The 25,996-nt window shown below is 48.1% G+C and overlaps 1 protein-coding gene across 3 annotated transcripts; it reads left to right on the plus strand.

The window, feature by feature from the left end:
• Positions 1-5,241: 5,241 nt before the first annotated feature.
• Positions 5,242-25,420, plus strand: TSKU (tsukushi, small leucine rich proteoglycan). 3 transcript variants are annotated; one of them, XM_088140470.1, is made up of 2 exons: positions 5,242-5,618; positions 22,315-25,418. In XM_088140470.1, the coding sequence occupies exons 1-2, from the start codon at positions 5,583-5,585 to the stop codon at positions 23,377-23,379; spliced, it is 1,101 nt and encodes a 366-aa protein (XP_087996596.1). In that variant the 5' UTR covers positions 5,242-5,582; the 3' UTR covers positions 23,380-25,418. The 3 variants fall into 3 exon arrangements, with proteins under 3 accessions (XP_087996596.1, XP_007440065.1, XP_007440064.1); XM_007440003.3 differs by lacking the exon at positions 5,242-5,618 and adding an exon at positions 5,859-6,160 and having other exon boundaries at positions 22,315-25,420; XM_007440002.3 differs by lacking the exon at positions 5,242-5,618 and adding an exon at positions 14,515-16,235 and having other exon boundaries at positions 22,315-25,420.
• The last annotated feature ends 576 nt before the right edge of the window (positions 25,421-25,996 follow it).

The raw sequence follows: 25,996 nt of genomic DNA on the forward strand, positions 1-25,996 counted from the left end.
AGCTGGTAGAACAGAACACTTTGGGAACTCTTACAATGTGGTTGCTCCAAGGCTAGGCTAATCTAAAAAGTTTAGGATTTAAGGGCTGTGAAATTATAGCCCCTTATATATTATTATATATTATAATAATATAATATATTATTATAGCCATGGCTATGAATAAAGCCATCAATGATAGGCAAAAGAGATTTAGATCAGTGTTTTTCAAACTTGGCCACTTTAAGATGTGTGGACTTCAACTCCCAGAATTCCCCAGCCACCCATGCTGGCTGGGGAATTCTGGGAGTTGAAGTCCACACATCTTAAAGTGGCCAAGCTTGAAAAACACTAAATTAAGCAGTCTGAAGTAACACCCAGACTAACAGGGGTTTGGGGGAAGAACACCCCAATGCTGCTTGGTTGGGGTGCCAGAGATCACACCACCATCTCCATTTTTCCTATTGCAAAGATCTTCTGCAAAGTTCTGGAGGGTGGTTGGAAAAATCTTGGGAGGCCAGATCCAGGAGAACCGAGACAGGGACATGGTACGGAGGACAGGGCTTCCCTGAGCAGAGCCAAGGGAAACTGACTGATTGGGCCACACTTCTGGACACCAAAGTGGATCTTTGCGCGATTCCAGAGGGATGGAATGGACATCAGAATTGGGGTTTCCCAACAGAGTAAGGAGGAACCAACCCCATACATACCTCGGCACCATCTTGCAGATGATGCAAATCACAAAATGATTTGCTTCAGGAGGCCCACATCATATTGATGTCATTGTGGTTTCTAACAGAGGCCCATAAATCAGAAGGAATCTGGCAGTGCCTTTCCTGCCTGCAAATTTTATGAAAAGGCATAGGCATAAGCCTTTAATAAAATTTGTGAGTCAGAAAAGGTGCTACCAGACTCCACCTGATCTTTTGCTGCTAGGGATTAACACAGCTCTCCTCTGACACTAAGAGGTGTCTGTTTCCAAACCAGTAAAATAACACGGTAAGCCCTGGATCATGGAAGAGAAATGAATATTGTGGCTTCTTCGCATCACTATTAACTTAGTTGCAGCACCAGGGACTTCTAAATGTGCACACTCTAAGCTCTTTTATGGCGCTGCATTTAGGAGAACGTGTATGAGGCTATGTAGGAGGAAAGACTGTAGTGCAATTGTATGTGGGAAAGACCGTGGGAGACGGGGCCAAGAGATGCTGCCAAGGGCATGGTCAGATAAGAGACGGCATAGCCCACAGCTGCATAATGGGTGGAGAAAGATGCCCAGAAGAGAGTCTCCCTAGTTTCTCAGGCTGTAAAGGAGACGGGGAGAACTGCACTTTCAGACTTGCAAGATTCTGTTAATGTAGCGTTACAATAAGGTAGAATTAGCTCATCTGGTTGTGTTTCCTCTCTGGTCTACCTGGTAAGACTGACATGCAGAAACCATAGGTGATTAAGATTCCAGGGCATACATAGATGCTTCCATCATATGCTGAGACTAGTGACTTTCAGGTTATGCTGGTCTATGACCGTAATAAAGATTTGACTTGATTACTGACTTTCAGAAGGTTGCATATCCAGTAAAAGTTGGGTGAGTCTATTATCAGAGCAAGTTTTCAGCTTTAGGAAAGATGGGAATGATCTGCATTGGAATATGCTTCCAGTTTTTGTTTTTGTTTTAACGTTAAAACTATACATTGGTTTGTAGACTCTTCATCCCTGGGTTCACACCACCTCTTTAACCAGGGCAGGTGAAACTGACCTGTGATTGTGGCTGCTTTTGCATAAGAAGCTAAACATGGTTAGAAATAAGCTTGGTGACATTTTTCAAAGTAGATGGTGCCATGTTGACATGGTTTGAGGGCAGTCCCAGAAAATGGGTTAGCTCAGTAACCAGGTTAGATGCATGGTGCAAACTTAGACTATGAGCCATTATCAATAGAGGTGAATATGTGTAGCTCAGGGTTGAACTCTGGAGTCTTTGGGGTTCTCTGAGCTTGGCTCTTCTCTTGCAAACGTTTCATTACCCGGCTAGGTCACATCTTCAGTGCACAGCTGGCTGGGGAATTCTGGGAGTTGAAGTCCACCCATCTTAAACTTTCCAAAGTTGAGAAACACTGTAATCTAGAAGGTTGTGTGAACACAGCTATACACCAAATGGCTGGATCTGTGCATTCTGGAAGAGAAACAGAACATCCTGGGGAAATACTAAATGTTCTGTAATCAGAACCTAGTTTTGTGCATTCACGGGACTAAGTGGGATTGCTCAGGGGACAAGCAGAACTGCTCCACGATGGTGGTCATGAATAAATGACAAGAGTCCTACATTACTTCCAAGGCCAATAAATTCATCATTGAGTTCTCTGACCTGAGGAACACCATGGATGTTGCTTTTCATTCTTCTACAGAGGAAAATGCAGCCCGTCTCCTGCCTTATCAAGAGAAGAATGCTTTCTCTTTTTTTTCTTTTTTTCTTTTTCTCTTTCTTTTCTTCCTTCCTTCTTTCTTCTTTCCTTTGCTCTCTCCTTCTTTCTTTCTTTCCTCTTTCTCTCTCTCTCTCCTTTTCCTTCCTTCCTTCCTAGCCTTTTTCCTTCCTTCCTTCATTTCTATATAATTTTCATTAAAGATTTTAACATAAATAAAAGTTAAACATGAAAAAAAATAAGAAATGTGGTCCCTGTTCAAACAGAAAAATTGGGCCATTTCCGCGAGTTCCGTCATCTCCGCAATCCACTCCTCCACTGTGGGAATTTCAGGGTTTCTCCATCTTTGGGCATCCCGCAGAGTCGTCTCGCTGCCAGGGAAGAACGTTTTCGAGACGCAGAATGCCACCCTCCCCGTGCCCATTCCCAACCTCCATTCTGCCGCGGGGGGCCTGCACGTGGCTTTGTGAGTCACATTTGCTCAGCGTGCCACCAGGGAGACAGAACATAAACTTTGGGTCGGGTGTGCCTCAAATTGTGCAACGGTGAGGTCAAAAGGCTGGGTTTAACTGTGATAATTGGAGCTGACTAATGCAATGTTATGGAAATGTCATTTCATTTTCTTGTGTCAGCTCATCAGCTGTGGCTAGGCCAGTCTGTCTGGCAGAGATATCTTCAGTGATGGCACTGTAATATTTGCTGCAGCCAGACTACAGGTAGTCCTCACTTAACAACCATTTGTTTAGTGACCGTTCAAAGTTACAATGATGCTGAACAAGGGGACTTACAACCAGTCCTCACACTTACAACTGTCACAGCACCCCCATGGTCATGTGGTCGCGATCTGGGCGCTTGCACTTACAATGGTTACAGCGTCCTGGGGTCACATGATCGCCATTTGCAACCTTCCCAGCCAGCTTACAGCAATCAAAATCAATGGGGAACCACATGATTCGCTTAACAGTCACGGTGATTCACTTAATGACCACTGCAAAAAAGGTCATAAAATTGGGCATGACTCACTTAACAACTGCCCCACTTAACAAATGAATTTTCCAGTCCCTATTGTGGTTGTTAAGTGAGGACTACCTGTACATAAAACACATCATGTCTCACATTAGGAGATGAAGCTCCATTCAGCCCTGTGCAACCCTTGAACGGTGCTCCCATTATGGTGCTGAGCCATGGCTGCCTAACCCTAGTTTATTGAATAACCCCAGTTAGCTGGAGTTCTGCATCTGGCTAAGCCATAAATCACTCTTTACATGACATTCCTGGATTCACACAACAGACGGAGCTGAAGTCAAATCATATGAGGGCTTGGCATGTTGTGTGAACCCACGTTTAAACACGGCAACTGAACAGAGTGCTTTGAAATGTGACTTGCCCTGCATTCAAGCCTGGTTCGGCCCATTCCCACATTTGTGATCAACCCTTTAATGCGTTAGGTGATTGTCTGGTTCACATAACATGCAATGACTTCTAGGTTTCCATAATGCAATGTGATGCCAGCTACTCAAGCCCCCTTTTAGTCTAGCATGCTGCGTGAAACCAAACTTCGGGGGGGGGGCATGTGGAGGGAAGACAAATAGCTGAACATCTCCTTCTATGGCAAGGCTCCTGAGGGCTGCAGCAAGGCCTCTGGATCCGAGACCAGAGTTTAAATCGGAGCACTCCTCCCCTTCCCGTTGCTGCGTTTCGAAGCAGCTCATTTTAGGATTCCATTTAGGATTGCGAGATCATCACGGAAGCCCAAACAGAAAGAAAACTTTGGAAAACTGGGCAAAGGTGACCCAACTGGCTTCATTTTGTATTCAATATATTCCTGCTTTTCTGCTTATATACAGCCTAGATGCCCAGAGTCTTCCTCAGCCTGTTGGGTACCCAGATTTTCCAGCAGGCAGTATGTTACAATCCCAAATTATCTGTCCATCCACAATTCAGAAGCCTACCTTACAGGGCTGTTGTAAAATGGCCCAAGACCTGTTTGGAACCCATGAAATGCTAAGTGTCCTTCTACTCCAGTGGCGGCAGTAGGATTTAAGACAAACAAAATTCAGTTGGGAAGCAGCAGCACGCTGTTACGTCCACCCCCAAATTAAACAAGAGGGTTAATCCGGTTAATGAGTTTCTCTCTTTTCTAGGACCACGCCATATTCTCGGGCCTAAATGTACTGCACAGGCTGAATGTGTGCAACACATTAACGCACAAAAAAACAAGATTAACACTAACTAGGCTTAACCAGGGCACTCACATGTCTGCACAGCTATTTGCTGACTTGGTTTACCCTGCAGTGTGAAACGTGGCTTGTTGTGCCTTTAGGGAGAAAAAAGGCACCCACGTCTGAGCGCCTGGTTCAGCCTCATTGGCCAACACTCCTGGGCCGGGGAGCAGAGTGCACTCTGCACATGCTCAGGGCTGATCCCATCCGGCGGAGTGCTGGAGGCCCATGAGCCGGGGCGGAGGCAGTGGGGCTGAATAACCTCAAGGGGCTGTCGGAGCCCGGGATCACCGCCTTCCCCCGCCCCCAGAATTCCCGAGGCTTTCTCCCAAGCGACCCCGCTGGAGAAGAGCCGAGCGGGGCCTCCAACCCCCTCCAGATGTTCCTTCCTGCGCCTCCATCTGCTGGAAAGTTTCGCTCGGCCCGACGCCGCGGCCCCAACCCGCCCCTCCCCGCCCCTCCCCTCCCCTCCCCTCGGCCGCCGCCTGGAACGCAGGCCCCTCTCCAGCCGCGGAGGGACTCCCCCCGGAAAGCCCCTCCTCCCCGAGCAGCAGCAGCAGCAGCAGCAGCAGCAGCAGCAGCAGGCGGCGGCCCGCCCTGTGAACGCGCCGAGCGGAGCCGCGCACTTTGGAGACGCTCCCTCGGCGGCGGCAGCGGGGACTGCTGGGGCCGCGCTTCGAAGGGGCTTTCGGGGGGCGCGGGCGGGGAGAGCGGGCGGGCAGGCGCCGAAGGGGGCGCGCGCGCGGGAGGGGAGAGCTCGAGTACGCGCGCTGGCGGAGGACTTTAAAAGCCAGCTGGCGGCGCCTTCGCGAGGGCTGCCAGCCGCCCCGGGACTCCTCCGGCCGCCGAACGCGCGCTCTGGCCGGCTGGCTGGCCGGCCGACTGACTGACCGCTCCTCCGCCGGGCGACGCTCGCCCCCCCCGCCGCCGCTTCTCGCCGGGGCTGAGCCAAGGGACGGAGGACGAGATGGAGGGAGAGCTCGCCGGGTGCCCCGGTGCAAAGGTGAGTTTGGCGGCGCTTGGCTCCGCCGGGCGCCCCTTCGTGGGGAAGCCCTTCGGCCCCCGGGCGAGGCGGGGCGGGCTGCGCGGGCGCGGGTCCCGGCGCCTGCTCCTCCGCATCCCCCGCGCCCCTCGCCGGCCCGCTTTCGGACGAGCCGCCGGCTGGGGTGGGGCGGGGCGGGGCGGGGCGGGGAGGAGGAGGCGGCGGCATCCCGGCTCTTCCGCGCCCGCCTGCCCGCCGCGCCTCGGGAGAAAGAGAAAGACAGAAACTTTGCTGGCTTTTAAAAGCGCGTTGGACGGACGGAGCTCCTCCGGATCGCGCTCTTCGGCGGGTTGGGGGGGGCGAGGGGGCATCCCCCCTTTCTGCGAGAGGAGACTCGGAAGCGCGCCTTGGAACTTCGCAGCGGCCGCCGCGGGGCGCCCCTCGCCGGGTGGCCGGAGGGAGCGGAGCGGAGGCGGGCAGGGGCTTCGCCGCGCCCGACCCGTTAAGACGCGCTCTCCGCAAACGATCAGGGTTCGCCGAAGTGGGCGGTGCAGGTTAACCAGGTCAGCTTGCGTGAAAGTGTGTGTGTGTGTGTGTGTGTTCTGACCTGGGTAAAAGAGGCGAAGGGAGGTTGCCAACCCTCTGCCCAGTGAAGAGGTGTGTCCCCAACTAAAAGAAAATGTGGGTGATCTTTTAGCAGACTCTCCTGCAAAGGGGGGTCCTGGGCGTGGGTTGGACTACAACTGCCATCGTGCCCAGCACCTGGTTGGGGAAGACCCGCACCAAAACGTTGCAGAGGTCTGGATGGAGAGGTGTGCAAATAAAAGGGTGTTTGGGTGAGATGGGGGAAAGGAGATGGCTAAGGGTTTTTTTTGCCAGAGTATCTCAAATGTGAATAGAAACTCCCTACGAGGGAGTCTCGGAGGCTGTTTTTTTGTTAGGGGTGTTAAGATCCACAGTTGGAGAGGGTGAATTGTGGCTCATGCCTGGGAACCACTTCATGGGGTCGCCTTGGGCCAATCAGTTTCTCTCAGGCGGATCTACCTTGCAAGGTTGTTGTTTGGGGGAAAATTGCTGGAGGTAGTGCTATATCCTGAGTTCCTGAAGAAGTGAAATGTAAATTCAACACAAATACTGTACTGTACAGCGGCGTTTCTCAACCTTGGCCACTTTAAGAGGGGTGGACTTCAACTCCCAGAGTTCCCCAGCCAGCATGTACACACTTGCAGGCTTGATACACACATTCATTGTTGCTTCTGGTTGTGTGATGTTTGGCAATTGTCTGTGTGTGGGAAATAAACTTTTACATTGCCTCAAATGCACTCTTGTTTGCTCTGCATCTGCCCCCAGTGTGGTAGAGCTCTAAACTGGGGTCTGGATTGCGCCACAAGAGTTCACATTCTGCTCCGCACTCAATTCCTCACAAGGAATAATCTAGCACAGCAAGAAACGGGATAGGCTCCGACCTGACTGGCTGGGTTTGTACTTGCAGGGTTTGTTCCTCAGAGATAGCCATTCTGTGCCTTAAAATACAGTAGTGTGGTCCCTTCTTACTCCCTCGTTAGAAACATTTATCTAGACCAGTCAAACTGCCTCGTAAGGACTTCCCTGAAATTTGGGCAGGAATTGCTGTAGGACTGAACCAGAAACCTTTGCAAGTAAGTATTCTCACACCTAGCCAAGCCCTTCTGCCCTCCCATTCTGCTTGGGGGAGAAGTCAGGCGAGACAGATGCATGTGTGAACAAGCCCAATCTTATCTGCATACCAAATGCTCAGTGCAATTTCTACATCAGGTCTGCTTTTCCCAGTGCACCTTAGCTGTGTGTTTGTGCCATGGTAGCTTGTATGTTTATTAGGTATGCAGGTAGTCCTTGTTTAGCGACCATGATTGGGACCGGCCACTCAGTCATCAAGCGAAGCGGTCGCTAAGTGAAACCGCCACTGTGCTTATGATCTTCCTTCAGCTTTCTTTTGCTTTACAGACCGTGAAAGTCAAAAATATGAGGATGGGTTGCAAAATTCCTTTTTCACCACCATCGTAACTGTGAACAGTCGCTGAACGAGGCAGTTGCTAAAGAAGGACGACCTGTATATCCCACCTTTCATTTGGGAGCTCAAGGCAGCATTCAGGGCATTCCCTCCTTCTATTTTTCCCTGTGGAAATAACCCTGTGAGGTTGTTTGAGCTGAGAGAGCGACTGCTTCTGAGCGCCCGTGGCTGAGGGTGGATTGGATCATATCCCCACTCCTAATCCAACACCTTCACCACAATGCCACCTTTGAGATGGGAACCCAGACGTTATCTTACCTGGTTTCCTTGTCTAAGCGTCCCATCTTACATGAACACAGCAACGGTGTTTTGTGAAGTTCAGGATTTAGCGTGTTGTGTGAATCCAGCAGAAGCACAAAAAGACCCATCTTTCCTGTTGTAAATAGTCTGAATGCATTCCCTACACACTGCTTTTTTACCTCTGTATCTGTGCATCTTAGTAATTGCCAGGGCTGCAAGTAATGCAGTTGGCATCTGGATTTTCGAGGCCCTGCGCAAGTACGGCTCCCTTCTCTTTTTTAATCCCCCTCCTTGCATCACAGTTTCCTTCTCCCCTTCTTCCTCTTCCTCCTAATCGTCTCTCCCTTCCCAAGGGGAAAGGTGTGTGCCCTGGGGAGGAGCATTCCGGACACTTTCATATTTTCTCCATAAATGATGATGAGGTTAAAAGGAATCTGGTAAATAAAGCTGGGGAGACTCCCAGTTTCCAGGTAAAACTTGCGAGAGGTTAAAAAGTGAATCTTCCAAGCTCAGCAGTAGCCTGACATGTTGCCTTTCCTGTCTGGATTAAAGCAGGGCATCGGGACTGTTTGCAGTCAAGAGCAGTTGGCATGATAGAAACTGGCTTACCTGGCATAAAAAGTTATAACATAGTTTGCTGGGCTTTGTCCTAAAATGAGGGACGTTGGGCCATGTGAGGTTGGGAATCCTGGTTTTTGGCATGGATGGGACGATCTGGTGCCCTCTCCTGGACTTGCACTCTGCACGCTCCTAGACGTAGATCAGCAGCAAAAGGCTATGGAAATTGCTGTTCCAAACATCTGGGGGGGCTCTAGGTTCCCGACTGCCATCTGAGTATGATGTGCAACCAGAGGCATCCGCACGAGGGGGATAAAGAGGGGCAATTGATGGAAGCAATGTTGGGCTGGGAGCTCCGCCCCTTTTGTACGTTCATTGTGACATTGCACATACACACGAAGGGGTGAGGAGCGTGCACAGTGATGGCTTTTGTCATTTGGACGAAAGGGTCAGATCCTGCAGGCATTTCTGGGCACAGCCAAGCATGGAGTCTTGGCAAGCAATGATGGAACAAATCAAGATTTCTGATATGTCAGCCTCTCAAGAGGTACAGATTAAGAAGGTAAGTGGCGTGGGTTCTTCCTACAGTCCGGGATGCGTGGCAGGGCATCTTCCTCACCCCCAACTGGCACAGCCGTCACATCAGACTTGTTGTTATTCTGTATTAGTTTTCTGCATGATAACTGGGGTTCTCCATGTGGGTTATAGAAATGTTATGGGCTAGATTGCAGTGTCAAATTGAGACAGAAACTCAAAGGAACCCCACCTTGATTTTGTTTAGTGTAAGAGGAGGCAGCGAGAAATTTGGGCAGGCTTTCAAGATCCTGTTCTCCGGCCCCCCAACAATAAAGGGACATCCCTGCGGTGTCTGTTTCTTGACCTGGCCTACCTTGAAGGGCTGACGTCCACCTTGAAAGCCTGCCCAAGTTTCTCTCCGTCCCACCTTACGTTAAACAAAGTCAAGGCGGGTAACCTTTTCTACAAATCCCCCATTCATGTTCTTTCATACCTTTCCCAAGGTCGTCTCTAAATTCCTTAGGATTCCTGGAAGTGTGTTGTTTAACAATAGTGGCAACAGAATAGCTCCTTATCTGGTCTAAATTATATGAATGCAGTTGGAAGAACGCCTACAACTCACCAAGCGCGGACTTCTCTGCTTTTATTTGTTTCTTTCAATTGTTTGCAGGCCACCTAACCATAAGACTCTGGGCAGTTTCTAACATGTCCTAAAAGCCAAATGCATAGCAAATTAAACAAATTATAGTATACTCCCCATTCCCACTCCCAACAGCTGCCCAGATCAACGGCCATCCTTCAAAAGCTACCCTAAATAAAATGATTTTAATGGCCTCGTGGAAGGGCAGCAGGGAGGCAGCCTGTGCGTGAAATATTCCGACGCATCTTCTCGGCACAAGTTGGAATGGAGGTATTTGCAGAGGCTCCAGCTGATGGCTCTGGAGCATTGAGATTTCGGTTTTTCAAACAACGTGGCTCCCCCCAACTGAAGTGAACTCAACCCTTGCCTTAGGTGTGGACAGGGGGCCACTAAGACAAAGCATATCATTAAAAATACATCTCTGGGGAAATGACTTTATTTATTTATTTACATTTCAAATTTATCACCACCCATCTCCTGCAGAGCAACTCTGGGAGGTTTACAGTAGACAGAATATTAATTAAAATAGAATAAATATGAATTAAAATACATTCCAGCAAGGTTCCTATATAAATAGAACAAGGAAGGGCCCCAGGGCAGGATCAAGCCAAGGATCCTTCCAGACCTGCCTTGGCAATGAGCAGAGTACATTTGGGGAAGTTTACAAGTGGGGCAGGGGTTCAGTTGCCCTCGTCCCTCCTCGGTTCTCAGCGCTGCTCCTTAAGAGAAGCAACCTGGGATTCCACCAGTGATTAAGATGAGGAACCCAATTCTCCTTCAGTTTGTCCAGAGCCCATTCAAAATGTCAGCATTGGGGCCATTGCCACTCCTGATGGTGACAGCAAATTCTCAGCCCCAAATCTTATGATTTGCCCATGGGGGGGGGAGTTCTTTTGCAAGCTTTCCAGTATCTTCTAGAGGTGCAGAAACCAGAATTGTGTGCTGATTCTAAGGGCTGACTTAAGGGTGTTGCAGTATTATGAATCAGAATTGTGCAAGCCATGGTATTTCCTGTGCTACTTTATGGAAGCAAAAGTTGGACTTTGAAGAAGCAGGAGAGGAGGAGTATTCATGCTTTGGAACTCTGGGGTTGGAGAAGACTCCTGAGAAGACCGTGGGCAGCCAAGAAACCAAAGGATCATCAAACACGTCAACCCAGAGTTCTTCCTTGAGGCCCAAATGACCAGGCTCAAATTATCCTACTTGGGACACATTATACGAAGGCCTAACTTTCTGGAGAAGGCTGTGATGCTGGGAAAGAGGAGAAGAAGGACAATCGGCAGCAAGGTGGACGGACTTCGTTTCAGTGGTGATGGGTGCCCTGTTGGAAGACCTGAAGGACCAGGTTGGGGACAGATCCTCCTGGAGAAAATCTATCTGTGGAATCATTGAGAATCAACTCTGACTTGATGGCCCATAATCATTACAGTGTTAGCAATTCTGTTTTCAGACCCAGTGACTGAAGCTTGGAACTCCCAGGTGAAGATGAGAAGACTGGAAGGGAGCGTCATTTTGCATGTCGGCTTGGTGACTTGGCTGAATTGGACCAGCTGGATTTTGATCCAGCATTTGCTTTCCCCAAAGAGTTGTGAGCTCTCCAGCAGGTTATTCCCCTAACTGCATCCCCTCCCCATTTTACTTTGGGTGTCACTCCAAAGAAACCCTGTTCCTTGAACCAGATCTGAGGCTGAGATCTTGGAAACAGAATGATCACTGCTGACCTGAAGACATGGGAGGAAATACGCTGAGAATTCTTAGCAATGATTTTTTGAAAGATCTTCTCCATCCCAGTCCTGCGCATGATGACTCCAATGCCCTGTCCTGTTTTACTCTCCAGCAAGGGGCTGCATTGAATGAACTGTAGCTTTGTGGCTGTGGCCATCTTCACACTTAATGAACAGCCATCTTCTCTGATTCTAGAACAGATTTTATTCAGAGTTGGGCTTTTTCTAAGGTTTTTTTTGGGTGGCTTAACCATACAGATCAGTTGAAATCAATATGGATATCCAATAAAGGGGCAGATCAGAAGCAGTTAATGAAAGTTTAGCTGCGGAAGGGACTGGTCCAATAAAGCACTGTTGTGAAATCTTAGGTAATACTGCTCTGAAATGCATTGGTAGTCTGCTAGTGAGTCACACAAGCGTGCCAACCTGCACGTGTGCCTTCACAAGACATTCACTGGAGAAAGAAAGAAGAGGTGCAAGACTTAAAGGTTTATTTTTCAGGGGGAAAAGCAACGATCACTGTAATTTAAAAAATAAACACTTTGAAAACGGCTTGAAAAATCCAAACTATCACAAAGTATGGATTAGTCATCAACACAGATTCCAGACTCTGGAAGTGAGTAATGCTTTGAACCAACATGCACCAGGGGCTTAGTTTGGTCTTGTTGACCAAAATAGCAGGAACCCTGGCCTACTAATTTAGCGCTTTAAACCTAATCGGGATTTGCTAGGACTCTGGCAGAGGAAGGAGAATGCTGCCCAAGAAGTGCGGCTTCTGCAGCTTATCCTTCACGTTTAACATGCTGCAAGGGTGTAGGTGGTCTTCTGATCAGCTAGTTACCCATGTGGTGTGAATTCAGCCCATTTGTCTACCCAAACCAGTGTTTTTCAACCCTGAGAACTTTAAGATGTGTGGACTTCAACTCCCAGAATTCCCCAGCCAGCCATGGCTGGCTGGGGAATTCTGGGAGTTGAAGTCCACACATCTTAAAGTTCCCAAAGTTGAGAAACACTGACCTAAACTAATATCATAGCTTCAGTTGTTGGGGGTGTTTTAGGTGTTGCTGGAAATATGTAAGCAAAAGCTAAGAAAAAAAGCTTTAATTGTGGATTTTCAACATAGCTGCTCTCTTCCAGTTCTTCTGAGGCCAACCTGCTGGTGGCTAAGGGTTGAACTTCACCTTTGGGGACGGGGTTCAGAGAGCGGAGCTGTGATACGATGTGGGCAACGGACAATTTTGCACCACTCGTAGGAATGAGCAAGGAAAATTGTTGATGTCCTCCACGCCAATCAGGGAAGACCGACCTCTGCTTTGTCAGAGAAGGAAATATGTTGTTTGACCGGCAAACACAGTCATGCGTGGTGGTGACTTATCATTAAAGCCTAACTGATCTGGTTTTGGCCATGGTGGTTTGCACAGCGTGGTTTCTGGATTCGCATGGGGTTTCGATGTCATGGTTAAGCAGATCTTGGTTTTGGGCAATGGACAAAGCTGGTTAGTGGTGACAAAACAGAGCCCTGGAGAGTTTGTTAACATCAAGGCCTGGAAGAGACAGACTTTGGCTTGGTTGAAAGGCACCTGCTTTACTCCCTGCGGAAAGTCTTCTGTGGAGTCCTTGGCATTTCCAGCAAAGCTCAGCCTCCAACGTCGCTGTGGCTATGTTGAGTGGAAACCTTGCAAGTTGCAATCCCGGCTCAACATGTTCCAAGGGGACTGGATGGGGAATAGCTCACCTGCTCCTTTACGTGGGTTGCAAACATAGCCAGTTCTTAGTCAAGAGGGAACAGGGTACCCCCTCCCAAATTGCACCCCAATTTTCTCTCCAAACTAACATTCAGCCTTCTTTCACTTCTGAGCCAAACTTTTCTCCTTGGCCTGTTGGGAAAATGATGACAGTGGCAAAGATGATCAGCTGAGAACACACGATACCCTTGAGCAAGTCAGTTAAAAATTTAGCAACCACATTTGCTCTTCCTGATAAACTTGGTTAGCTTTAAACTTGATTAATATTTTTCCTAGCCAGGCGTATTGTATGAATCCCATCCTATAGGTTTCGTGTGAACCCAGATCATGAATTCATCCTATGGCTGGGTTAAATGGGAGAACACAGCTGTTGGCAGGAATGGTTTGGTTTTGGCTGAAGATTTTGTATGCGCCTGGCCATTGCAGTTGAAAGCCTCCACCTTCTCCTCTTCTCTGCTCCTCGTTGAAAACCTAGCGAGGAAAATGCAGAATAAGAACAAGGAAATATCCCCGGTGGCTTAATCTGTAACACTTAACCATAAACCATGGTTTATAAACCACAGGGGCAAGGCTCACAGAATGCGCTCTGAGAAACCCTGTATCATCTAAGAAACCCTGTATCATGTAGCCGGGGAAAATGTCCAAGCCAATTGGCCATCCTGGGTCAGAGTGTAAAAGTGCCCCGTGCAGATCGGATCTGGTGGAACGATTGGAACTGGATGGTGCTGATGTTGAAATCTCCCCCTTCTCGTTCCCAAACATCCCATTAAAAACAACCACAGAAGAAACAGAAAACGCGATGGGGTAAAAGTGGCCAGCGCTGAACCCCAAACAAGTCAACCGCGTTTTGGCCGGCGTATTAGGCTCGCCCGGGCAGCGGGATGCGTCTATGGCCCAGGATGTCACGGGAGCTCAGGAAATGAGATCCGAGGAGTTAAACCTGGTTCAGTTAACCCTGTTGGGCACGCTTAGCTGCAGAATAACAACGGTGAGATGAATGCAGTAAAATAACCCTGGTTTGCAGCCGCAGATTCCACCTCGGAACCCCGTTGGCTAGTTTCGAAAGGTCTCCACGCTGCTCGGTGGTGGTTCTCTGACACCAGATGTTTTTCCAGGAGACTTTTCCCTCTCTCCCTTAGCTGGTCTGTTGGCTTTCCTCCTCCTCCTCCTCCTCCTTAAGTGGGTTGCAAAGCCAGCAGGAGGAGGGAGTCCAGGAGAGGTTTTAAGACAAATAGGCCTTGTGCATTTGCTTCCCGGTCTCTCCTGACTCCAAGCAAGGGGGGAAGGGAGACAGCAGCATCTGGCAGGCAGCCCCTTGCCAAGTTTTCGATAAAAGTGAAATAATCTGGGAACTCTTAAACTTTAAAAAGAGAAAGGTGTGTGTGCGCGTGTGTGTGTTTGTGTGCAGGGAGGGTGAACACAAACCTTCTGCCAGGCATTTTTAAAAAATGACTGGATGATTTGGGTCAATTTTTTTCAGCGCCTTTCCAGTATTCCAGTCCTAGCTGTGCTTGAAGTCAGCCCTAACTCCAGCGATGGAGGAAGTCTGCATGCAATTACCGTTTGGAACTTGGGTTTTTGTTTTGTTTTTTTAATCTCAGCTGTTTAGCAATGTACCTTCTGGATTTGGGGATGCAACAGCCTGTCGGAAATAACCTGACGTTGGTTAAAATAGACGGGCACGTGACTTGCAGGAAAAGTCCTGTTTCTTTCTCTTCTGCAGATGAGCTCAAAGCAGCCAGCTTTGTAACTTTACTTAAAGAAGGATTGTGTTTAGGCAACACCCCTAACCAAGGCAGGTTAAGACCTAGAAAATGTATTTGCACCGCGTGATGAGCTTCGTTAACATTAACTTGGGTTCAGTTGGGGAGGGGGGTTGTTTTTTGGGTGGCCTAGTGCAACATGTGAACCCAGCCCATTGGGGGGTAATTAATGCTCTGCATATCATGCGAATACAGAAAATGGGTTCATTCAGGAACCAGGCTGAATAACTGTTTCCAGCAGCATTATGGACTGCCATGCAGGTCGGGTAGGATGAGAATTTAAGATATCTGGAGGATGCCAGTCTTGGTAGTGTAGAGTAGTAGGTAGAGTGTTAATTGTAGACTTAAAAAACAACAACAGAAAACTAGGTTCTTTGTCCTGACTGTTCTTGGTTCAACTGTGGGGTCCATGAACCAAGCTAGAAAAATAGTTTTTATCTCAGTGCTGGAAGGGAAAGGCATTTGGTGGGGAGCCAATGCTTAAACCCTTCTCTGTAGTGCTATGTTTGTGCCCACCCCCACAATGAGGGTGGCAGCATCTTTGCTCCCATGGTTGAGCCTGCCTGGGTTGAATATAACCTTGGCAGAAAGTTTTGAAGGGGAAGATCCTTTTCTTCCGTCGCAGAGTGCTTCCTCCCAGGACCTTTGCGAAGATAAGAGTCGGAGGTTAAGTCTGGTGACATAGCAAGCCCTTTGGTTGGTTTGGAGCCGGCCCACCCATCAGACAGGTGGTAAATCTCTCAAGCAGCAGATCACAAGTTTCCTAATCTGCCGCCGGAAGCTTCTCCTGCCAGCCCCGGTGCTGTAAAAGCCAAATGGCAAACAGGAGGCATTTCTGTAAAGAGCAGAATCAAAAGGCAGGAAATTAACACAAGGAAGTCCCGATGGCACCTTGGAATTAAGGGTTACCTTCCTTGCTGCAGCTGCCAGTCTGAAATCCGGCGGGGGTGTTTGATCCAGCCTTTTGCATTTTGCTGGCTTAAAGGATTGTTGGGTTTTGGGCAACGGCCAAGGTGTGGCTGAGGTGTGGCTGTAATACCCAGCCTGGCCGCCGCAGCTAGAAAGTCTCGGCTTGCATAATGCAAAAAGTTTTCAGGGCCAACCGCTGCTATCCGGATTCGTCTCCTTCTTCCTTCACCTTTCGCAACGCAACCGTTTTTTCTCCCCCAGAAGCCACGGCAGGGGAATGCCCAGGGACACGTCTTACCAAAAGAGGTGCAATATCGTTTAGCACCATTCACCTCCCGCTCCCTTTCCGATAGCCAGGTTCTGGTTGATCCTGTGGCTTTCTGGGAATCTGCTTAGAACTTTGGCAGACCAGAACAAATCATCATCTGGAAGGAAGTCACCATTTGTGTCATCCGGGAGATTGAAGAGGGACCTGTGTTACCTGGAGGGTAAGGTAAGGTTGCCAATAGCTCCTAATCAGGAGGCTTTGCAGAGCCTCCAGCATCGGAGGAAGTCTACCTTGGGGATGCAAGCGAGAAGGCGCACTTTCACTTTTGGGTTGTTCTTGGGCTTAATCCAGAGGCACTTTCTGATCCTTTCTTTCTGCAGGCCATGCCCGCAGCATTTGCAAAATGATCCAGGGGTGCCCAGACCCTGGAAAGATTGCCAGTCTGCTTAATCTCAGAGGCATCTCGGTGCTCATCTAAAGAGATTTAGGTACTCCAGATGGCAACAGGGATTAAAGATCTTGACTGAGGTGGGGTAGGAGGCTGGAGTGGGCCTGGGGAGAAGATTTTTCAAGCCCCTATTTGACCAAGGAGTTTGGTGGGTCATTCTGGGCTATTCACATCTCTTCGTCCAACCTACTTCGTAAAAATAAAGTAACCTGTAAAATCACCTTGAACGTCTTAGAGAAAGTCAGGGTATAACTAGATGGCCAGGATTTTTCAGGTTTGGGGGGCACAGTGGGGGTTTTCTTTGCTGGGGATCACCCATATGCAGAATTAAGACTCTTGGATCTGAGTTGCAAACATCTGGAGGACCGCTAGAGGACAGCCAAGAATTAACGTCGTGTCTCTCTCTTTGTGGCTACCTCTTGGTCCTCTGTATTTTTCACAGCCCAGATCTGCAAAATCTGTATTTAAAGAGGTCCTCTGAAGACGTAGCTGGTGCATTTGCAAAATGCGCTCGGCTTGGTTGGCGTTCACCCGGGTGAGGTTGGGGGGCTTAGCACATTTCACCAACAAAACCCAGTCGGTTAGGTTCAGGTTCAGCCTAATATGTGAACCAGAAGATGGGCTAAGTCAATCGCCAGCGGGTTGTGTGAGCACAGTCCCTGAGTCCTTGAACCAAGTGTCATTTTGCCAGCAGTAGAAAGGCAGCCACAGGGTGTGGATGTTTGACTCTGCTCTAGAACTGATGGCATTTTTGGCAGGGGGGAAAATGGTTTCTTACCTTCCCCCCATTTTTTGAAGTGCGTCTTCTCCGTGGCTAAGGGCGCTGCTGTTCTAGCTTGAAATAGTCTCCTTTTCCTGGCATGGGCCAAGTTAGCCAGCCAGTCAGTGGGGAAGAACGAGCTTATGGTTGCCCGCTTAACGCTGGCATTTTTAATACCCAGATAGTAATCAGGTGGGATTGCAACACATAACACTTTTTACAACACAGGGAGTAATTAGCTCCTAACACTTTGGCCGCCAGCACTTTCTAATCTCCAGAGAGTAACTCGGTATGAACAGATGAGAAGGTTTGCTTTTGGGTGCAGAGTTTAGCGTGAGTTCATCATACCTAACTGAATGAACAACTCCCGTTTAATTCAAAGATCAGAAGTAAAGTATTTTTCAACTGAGTTTGATTCCTGGCGACTTTGGGAAAATGTCCCAGGAGATTTCTCTTAGCAAAAGTATACTTGCCTTTGTTTTCCTCTGGGATGTTTTCCAAAATCTTGATCTCTTTGTGCAGTTGTGGGTGTTCCAGGTGGTCTCCTATCCAACTAGTAATGAGGTTGGACTCCACTTAGGTTTTCAAGATTAGCTAAGGTTAGGTAGGGGCTGCTACCTAGTTGGGTTGACATAAAGATACTCCCAGATGTTTTCTTCAATTTCCCAGTCTAGCTGACAGTCCTTGAACATAGGACACTGTGGTTTGTTTTATACTATGCTGAGATTTACTTAACCATGGTTTGATGACTAAACCATAGCTGCAGCTCGAACTGGGCCTCAGGTTTTTAGCAGTTGCATTGTACTCAACCCTGTTTCAAAATGAACAGTATTTTTATCTCATGTGGGTGCTGATTTCGTACATTGCAACCTTGGTTTGCTTAACTGAGTTTGTTTCAATAAGCAACGCCTGTCTAGGTTCACTACGAAGCCATGGTGTGCAAGCTTCAGTGAGGCACATGACGACTAACCAGACCCAAGCAAACCAGATTATGGCTTAGTGTGTGTGAATCTAAGAGGAATAGCTTACCTTTAACCAAGTATACAGTCATGCTGGCTGGGGAGTTCTGGGAATTGGAGTCCACCCGTCTTAAAGTTGCCAAGGTTGAGAAACGTTGCTCTAAAGAACGTGGTCACTGCTGCAAACGTGGAATTAATCTCACAACAATCCCGTAAGGCCGATTTGCCTGCAAAGGACTCAGGCAGGGAACTGGAGATGAATTAGGGTCACCATCTGATCTTGCTTGTGGTTGTCCCCAAGATCCTGTGTTCAGAGTGGCACCTTCTGCTGTGCTCACAGGATCTATGGTTAACGGGATCATGGTTATCTGAATTAACCAAGTGCCTTGGGTTTACCCAGCATTCTTGAACGCTAAAGAAACCACCTCTGAGCCTGAGTTTGACCCTCCCAGAAGTTTAGCTGAGAAAACCGCATAGATGACGCACATGGATGGGCACTGCTCTCTGTTTAAGATCTAGTTTTGTTAGGTGAGTGCTTTAAAAAAAAAAAAGGATTTTGAAGGGGGAAAATCAACCCCATCCTCTGGGGCGTCTGGGCGTTTTCTCGCCCAACGCAGAGCTAAGGCCGGCCCTGTGGAGCTGCCACGACTAGGAAACCCAGCTGAGCTTTGCCCCCTGCTCAGATACAGCTCTGGCCTCTTGTTCACAAAGCAGGTTGCAAAGGGCCATCCTTGGCCTCTTGGCCTCCTCTCCTTTGATTCGGCGGCCGCGATCCCTCTCACCGCCTCCTGGGAAGGCAGTCCTGGCTGCCTCAGCTGGCTGCTCCCCTGCCCTCCGCGGCAGACCCTGGATGGAAAAGGGTGTGTGCTGGGAAACCAGCGCCGATTCATCCATTTGTCTTCCCCAGCCCCGAGTTTCTCTTGAGGCCTTGCAAGCCAAAACTTGCAGCCTGCTGGCTTGGCTTGGTTTTCATCTCTGCTTTGCAGGAGAGAGGGGGACAGAACAAGGGGGCGCCTGGGAGGCCCAGCAACCGGGCCGGCGCAGGGTGGTGCTTCTCCAGTTTCAGCCGGGGAAGCAAATGCCTGCTCCTTTGTTCCTACGGAGGGGCTGGGCCCTCCGAACAGCTTTGTTGGGAGTCCTTGTGTGTTGACCCACGCAATTTAGCCTTCCCCAACCTGGAACCGGCTTCATTCCTGGTATTTCCCAGACAGTGCTGGGAATTGCAGTCCCAGCCCATTTGGAGGGCATCAGGTTGGGGATAGAGAGTTCCCAGAATTTCCCAGCCACCACTGCTTCTAGCCAGGAATTCTGGGAGTTGAAGTCCAGCCTAACTGGAAGGTACCAAATTAGGATTGGGAATACAGTTCCCAGAATTTCCCAGCCGGCAGTGCTTCTAGCCAGGAATTCTGGGAGTGAAGTCCAGCCTGTCTGGAAGATACCGAAGTAAGGTTGGGAATACAGTTCCTAGAATTTCCCAGCCAGCACTGCTGCTTCCTAGGAATTCTGGGAGCTGAAGTCCACACATCTTAAAGCTGCTGAGGTTGAGCAATGCTGCTCCAGCTGTTGCTGAACTACAACACCCAGCATCTTTCTCCATGTGCCCTGCAAGGGGTGCTGGGAGCTGTAATTGGGCAGTTCTGGAGGACCAGGGCTTTCTCCCAGCCCGGAGACAGCCCACTGGGGTCTCTGATGCTTTTCTAGCCTTACTACTGTATTGCTTTTTCCTAAGCACATATTATGGGGTGTGGAAGGCAGGCAATACAGTACCCCTTGCTTGTTTGATTGTGGGTTTCGTGCAGTAGGTGAAACCAGCCACTGTGGTTGATAAACTCTGGTTTATCAATTAGCATAGCTGGTTGTGGGTTTATCCATTTAACTCAGTGTTTCTCAACCTTGGCAACTTTAAGATGGGTGGGCTTCAGCTCCCAGAATTTCCCAGCCAGCATGCTTTAAGATGGGTGGACTTCAACTCCCAGAATTCCCCAGCCAGCAGAGCTGGCTGGGGAATTCTGGGAGTTGAAGTCCACCCATCTTAAAGTTGCCAAGGTTGAGAAACACTGAGTTAAATGATCGTGGCTTAGTATAAGGTGTTCGCCTGACTGTAAACCTGTTAGGCCCAACACTAATTTCTAAAAAGATGTGTAAATATGGGAGATAGATAGATAGATAGATAGATAGATAGATAGATAGATAGATAGATAGATAATGTTTTCTCCCTCTTGCTCCCTGACTACACAATGTAAATACTTGCGTGTGTATGCCTTGTACTTCTCATTGCTGATAGCCATCGCTTCCCTACGGTCAGGTGTGAGCCTCTGTGCACAAAAGTGTGAAAATTGGAAAGCGAGTTGGAGAAACTGCTTTACGTTCCTTCCTTTGATGCGCAAGCAGGACTTTCAGCCTGGGTCTTCCACCTCAAGCCCCAGCCGGCATGCCTGCACAACATGGGAGTTGTAGTGAGGCTGGTTTCACGTTCTTTCCTTTGAAAGTGGTCCGACTGGAAACCATCAAAGGCTTTAATCGCCTGCCTAACGAGCTGTGAATTCTGTCTCGAATGCAGGTAGATGGGCTGAAAAGTCTCAGGGGTCTGGTATAAAAGCTTGGCAAACGTTTTGGAGAACGGGGAAGCGTTCAAGGGTTTCTCTTGCCAGCATAGCAATGCTATAAAAGCAGCATCATTTGAGGTTTTGATTTATCTTGTGCTGCTTCTTTCACCCTTGAGCTGGCATGTCTCTTTCCTGTTTAAAAATAGAAGCTGTTAATCATCTTTTCCTCCTCCGGCGGCTACTGTATATAATTTATTCCTATTGTCACCTCCCCTCTTTCCATTGGCGTCCTGCTCTCGCTTTCGCTTCCTTCCTTGAAACGACCATTCCTATAAATTCACTCAGGACTTCAGTCATTTCAGGTTTGAAACCGGCCAGCCAACTTTAAAGTTATGGGCCTTACCGGTGGAGCTAAAAACTACATTTGCTTCCCAAACGACTAACAATATATGGGATGGTTGAGAAGCCTTCAGCTCCCTTAGTTTACTTTTGAAATGGATGTTCCCATTTATTAAATTACAGCAACCCTTTCATAGTTTCCCCCCCCAGGGGGGCAAAGGCAGATTTTTTTCAAAGTTTAGTAACAGAGGAGTAAATCCAAGAGGATTGATACTTTGAGAAGGGGAAAATCATGCAGCGGAAAAAAATACTTCGCTAATTCCACTTAAAGTGCCTTTCTGAACATAAGCAGAGTGTCTTGCAGATCCCAAGTCCCCCACCCCACCCCTCCCAACCCCAAAACCTGGCTATTTTGAGCTCTTTCATTTAGATCTTGTTGAAGGATGTGTGTGTGCATGGACTTTTAAAGCAGTTTTCTATTGAGGAAGACCTTTGCAAAATCAAGGGGCATATCTGTTAAACAATTCAGGGTTTGGAGCCAAAGGGAAGCTGGGTGGAATTCCCAAACTTCTAGAGGTGAAGTGGCCAGCAAATATTTCCATTGAGATAAAGTAGTATACGACATCACCAGTTGGTCTTCCATCCTCTGCCAGTTCAGGCTTTCTCTCAATGTGCCCATTTGGGGCCCAGCTGTGTTGGGCCATAGCTCCCTTTGTTCCTAGCCAGCATGTTGCCTAGCACATCTGGAAGGCATCCCGCTGTTTGGAGGCTGTGGAGTCCCAAATTGTTCCTGGTTCATTTGGGGGGCAGGCGGAGCAAAACCTCTTTTCCCAGTGCTGTTAACTTTGTACAGGCAAATTTGGAGGAGATGGAGGAAGAGGAGGACAGGAACAATCACGTGGCCTCTGCACTATGGCCCACAGAGCGGGTGGGCCAAATCCCAATCCCAGAGAGAATCTGGATGCGATTCTCTGATCAGCTGAATCCCTCCGGATTTCCTTTTCCGCTGTCATTTAATCCCCCTGAGGGGTGCCACGGCTATTCTCTACTGGGGGAAGCAACTCAAAAACTTTTAGCAGTTATATTTGTCCAAACAAAGGTTAGGAATCAAGAGCCAAGGATGGACCCAGCCATCTCCCAACGTGTTACTGTCCAGGGAGGTTCTGGATTGGCATCGTTGAGGAATGTCCATGGGGACCCCAGATTCACGTCTGATATGTCTACTCTTTCCATTCTTGTTTTTGTTCTGCAGATTTCAGCGATGCCTTTCTTGGTGTGGTTCCAGTTGCTGCTAGTTTTCCCGTGCTTCGGCTCTTCAAGGACTTGCTTTCCAAGATGCCACTGTGAAGTGGAGAGTTTTGGTCTCTTTGACAGCTTCAGCCTCACCAAAGTTGACTGTAGTGGGATTGGACCCCACATAGTGCCTGTTCCCATTCCCCTGGACACGACCTACTTGGATTTATCCTCCAACCATCTGGAATCCATCAACCAGTCCATGTTGACTGGGCCTGGTTACACCACTCTTGTAGGCCTTGACCTGAGCTACAATAAAATCTCCAAGATGATTCCCACAACGTTCTCAAGACTCAGGTATCTTGAGTCTTTGGACCTGAGTCATAATTCTTTGGCAGCCATCCCCGATGACTGTTTCTCTCAGTCGCCTCTGGGAGATGTCGATCTCAGCAACAACCTCCTTTTGGAAGTAACCTTGAATGTGTTTGCATCCAAAGGTCAAGGAAAACCGATCAACGTTGACCTTTCAAACAACTTAATCAGCCAGGTGTCGAGATACCAAGATAAAACCATTCCTAATATTCAAAGCTTAAATCTCTCGGGGAACAGATTAAAGAGCATCCCAGACCTTCAAGGAATTCCCCTTCGGTACTTAAACCTTGATGGAAACCCAGTGTCTTCAATTGAGAAAGGAGCCTTCTTGGGACTGAAAGGCTTAACGCACTTGTCCCTCAGTGGGATTCTCCATCTCTTGGACATTTTGCCTTTTAGCTTCAAAGACCTATCTGCTCTCCAAGTGCTTGACTTATCCAATAACCCCAACATTAAAGCCTTGAACCCCAAGGTTTTTTACAGCCTAAATTCTTTGCAAGAGCTCAACCTGTCGGGCACAGGGGTGGCAACCACTTTGTCAAAACCTATGTTGAAATACTTGCCTTCCATCAAAAGTGTGGCCTTAGGCAAGAACATCAGGTGTCTCAAGACGATTCGGGAAGTCCAGTACCACAGAGCAGCTGGGCTGAGCAAGAAAGAGGTCCTAAGTTGTCACAGCGGCCCCGGATCTGTAGCACCGTACGTTTTGTGACACAGGACTAAGGAGATGACGAGACTCTTCTTTTAAAAAGCCACAAATGTGCCTTCTGTAAAAACGGTTAATTTATATCTTTTTGTATATTTCAATTCTGGGTTACAATGATTGATTGGAAAGAGTGGTTGTGAGCGTGGTTCATTTGGTTCCTCGACCCTCAATCGTTCCCCTTTAAACCTGAGATGATAGCTATGGATCTGGGGTGTCCTTCAGGAAACTTGATTTCACTTCCAAGGTCCTCCAACCAGCATGGTTCAGGGCAAGGAACTGTGGATTTGTAGAGCAAAAAGTCTGGGGGTTCCCATTCTGCAAGAATGGATCCTCTTTTTTTCTATCAAGCCCCACATGGTCTTGGTAGTATTTTGTTTGGGTGCATAACGGTGGGGCTGAATTAAGGAGAGGAAGGGAGTTTTAATTCTCTTTTTCACTCTGACATGCTCTCAAGCAGAAGGGACTGACAGATATGACCACAAGAGTCACTTCTCCTTCTGCAGAAAATGTTTGAAATTAGTCCGAAAGCTACATGATTGTGAAAATACAAACCCCATGGTATCAGCTCCCCACTGCTGGCAGGGGACACAGCATCTCTGACAGTAGCTCCAGTGGTGGAAGAATCATAGACTCCTAGTGTTCGAAGGGACCCTGGAGGCCTTCTAGTCTAGTCCCCACTCAGTGCAGGAATGGACAAATGGCTGTCCGGAACATCTTGTGGGACATTGGCTAGATTTCCACAATGTTCTTAATTTTGTTATTGAATTATAGGTTAACAACAGTAATTGGGATCAGAATTTCCGTCGCTAAGTGATGCGGTCATAAAGCATGACGTCATGTGACCGCATCGCTTGGTGACGGCAAACCCGGCAGTCTCCATTGCTGCCATTAAGCGAGAATCGGGGGTTGTTAAGTGAGGACCTCCTTGCAACTTCCTGCCAGCTTCCAACAAGCAAAGTCAATGGGGAAGCCGGCAGGAAGTTGTAGGTCCCAGGCAGCTTGTAGGCAGGCGGGTGGAGAAGTTGCTGCAGTGCGAACGTGGTCAGGCACAGGGTGGGTGCTCTGGAGGGCGAGAAGGCACCCAAATGGCTGCTGGAGCACAGTGCAAGCACAGCTGGGCCAGGGGCAACTGCTGCCAGGGGTAGGAGGGCACACAGGTGGCTGTTGTGGTGCTGTGTGAGCGTGGCCAGGCAGCCAGGTGCATGCTACACAGTACAAGATCCCTGGGATTTCGCAGCACACACTATGCAGTATGAGAGCTGGCCTCTGCGGGAGAAAAAGTGGCGGGAGTGGGAGTGACTTACAGGAGTGACTTTGCTTGTGGGAAGCCGGGAGGGAAGGTCGCAAATGGCGATCATGTGACCATGGGCACTGCAACCACCATAAGGGCGAGCTGGTTGCTAAGTACCCAGATCACAATCACGTGACCATGGGGGTGCTGGGACGGCTGGAACTCTGAAGACCGGTCGTAAGTACCACTCGTTCAGCACAGTCGCAACTTTGAATGGTCACTGAATGAACGGTCATTAACCGAGGACCACCTGTAACTTGTGTTTGCGGTTCATCCATTACATTAAATTGCAAACTAACCAAACAAGCTGAGTTCATGTAGCAGGACACGCCCCTTCCGCTCCACCCTTTTCTTTTAAATACAATTTTATTAAAACTTTCAGGAGAGAAGATAAAAAAACTAATAGAAACTAATATAAAGTAAGCAAAAGAGAAAAAGAAAAGGGAGATCAAAGCAAAGAAAGAAGAAACACAAAGAGGTAGCTTCCGATCTTCTTTACAGCAGTTTTAAGCACGATTGTAAATTTACCTCTCGCTCTACAGTTACAGCATAACTCAATTTTTTCTATAATCTATCCTGTCTAATCAAAACCATAAATCATAAGTTCATTTTTTTCTGTTTCACACCAAAAGCCTATATGGGGTTTCCAGTCTGCAATAAACGTAGATGTGGGCTTACCTCGTTTTATTGCGCTTCGCAGATAATGCGTTTTTTTACAAGACCCTCCACCAGCAAAAAGATGATGATTCGCTGAGGGCTCAGATGATGATGAGCATTTTTTTTAGCAATAAAGTATTTTTTAATGTATGTACATCAGTTGTTTTAGACCTAATGCTATTGCACACTTAATAGACTACAGGATCGTGTAAACGTAACTTTTATATGCACTGGGAAACCAAAAAAATCCACGTGAGTTGCTTTATTGCAATATTCGCTTGATTGCGGCGGTCCGGAATTGAGCCTGCCATACCTCCAAGATATGCCTGTCTCGTCTTTAATCAAAGAAGTCAGTTTGGCCATTTCTGCAAGTTCGTCTTCGCCCGCCATTCCTCCATTGTGGTAGTACCGAATCTCCATCTTGGCGCATGCAATAATCTCACTGCAGTTGTTGTATATAAAAACAAACTTCCATGACTTTTTTTCCAGCTGTTTATCAGTCCCGAAAGAAAAGCCTCTGTTTCAACTGCATGTTAATCTTTAAAATCCTCTGAATTAGTGTATGTGTTTGAATCCAAAACTTTCTGGCTTTTTTACCGGTCCACCAAGCATTCCTCTTGTTCACACTTCCAACGTAAATTTGAACCACCTTTACACAATCTAGACAATTTCTCT

The sequence above is a fragment of the Python bivittatus genome, unplaced genomic scaffold (genome assembly GCF_059951505.1).
Source record: "Python bivittatus isolate LINGU-HERP-01145 unplaced genomic scaffold, Pbiv_v1 ctg000340_np1212, whole genome shotgun sequence".
In the NCBI taxonomy this organism is placed as follows: Eukaryota; Metazoa; Chordata; class Lepidosauria; order Squamata; family Pythonidae; genus Python; species Python bivittatus.

Bases quoted from the DNA above. Each gene is read 5' to 3' on its own strand.
- TSKU (XM_088140470.1), top strand. From the start codon at position 5,583: ATGGAGGGAGAGCTCGCCGGGTGCCCCGGTGCAAAG. The intron at 5,619-22,314 runs GTGAGTTTGGCG...TTTGTTCTGCAG, and splicing joins CCGGGTGCCCCGGTGCAAAG to ATTTCAGCGATGCCTTTCTT.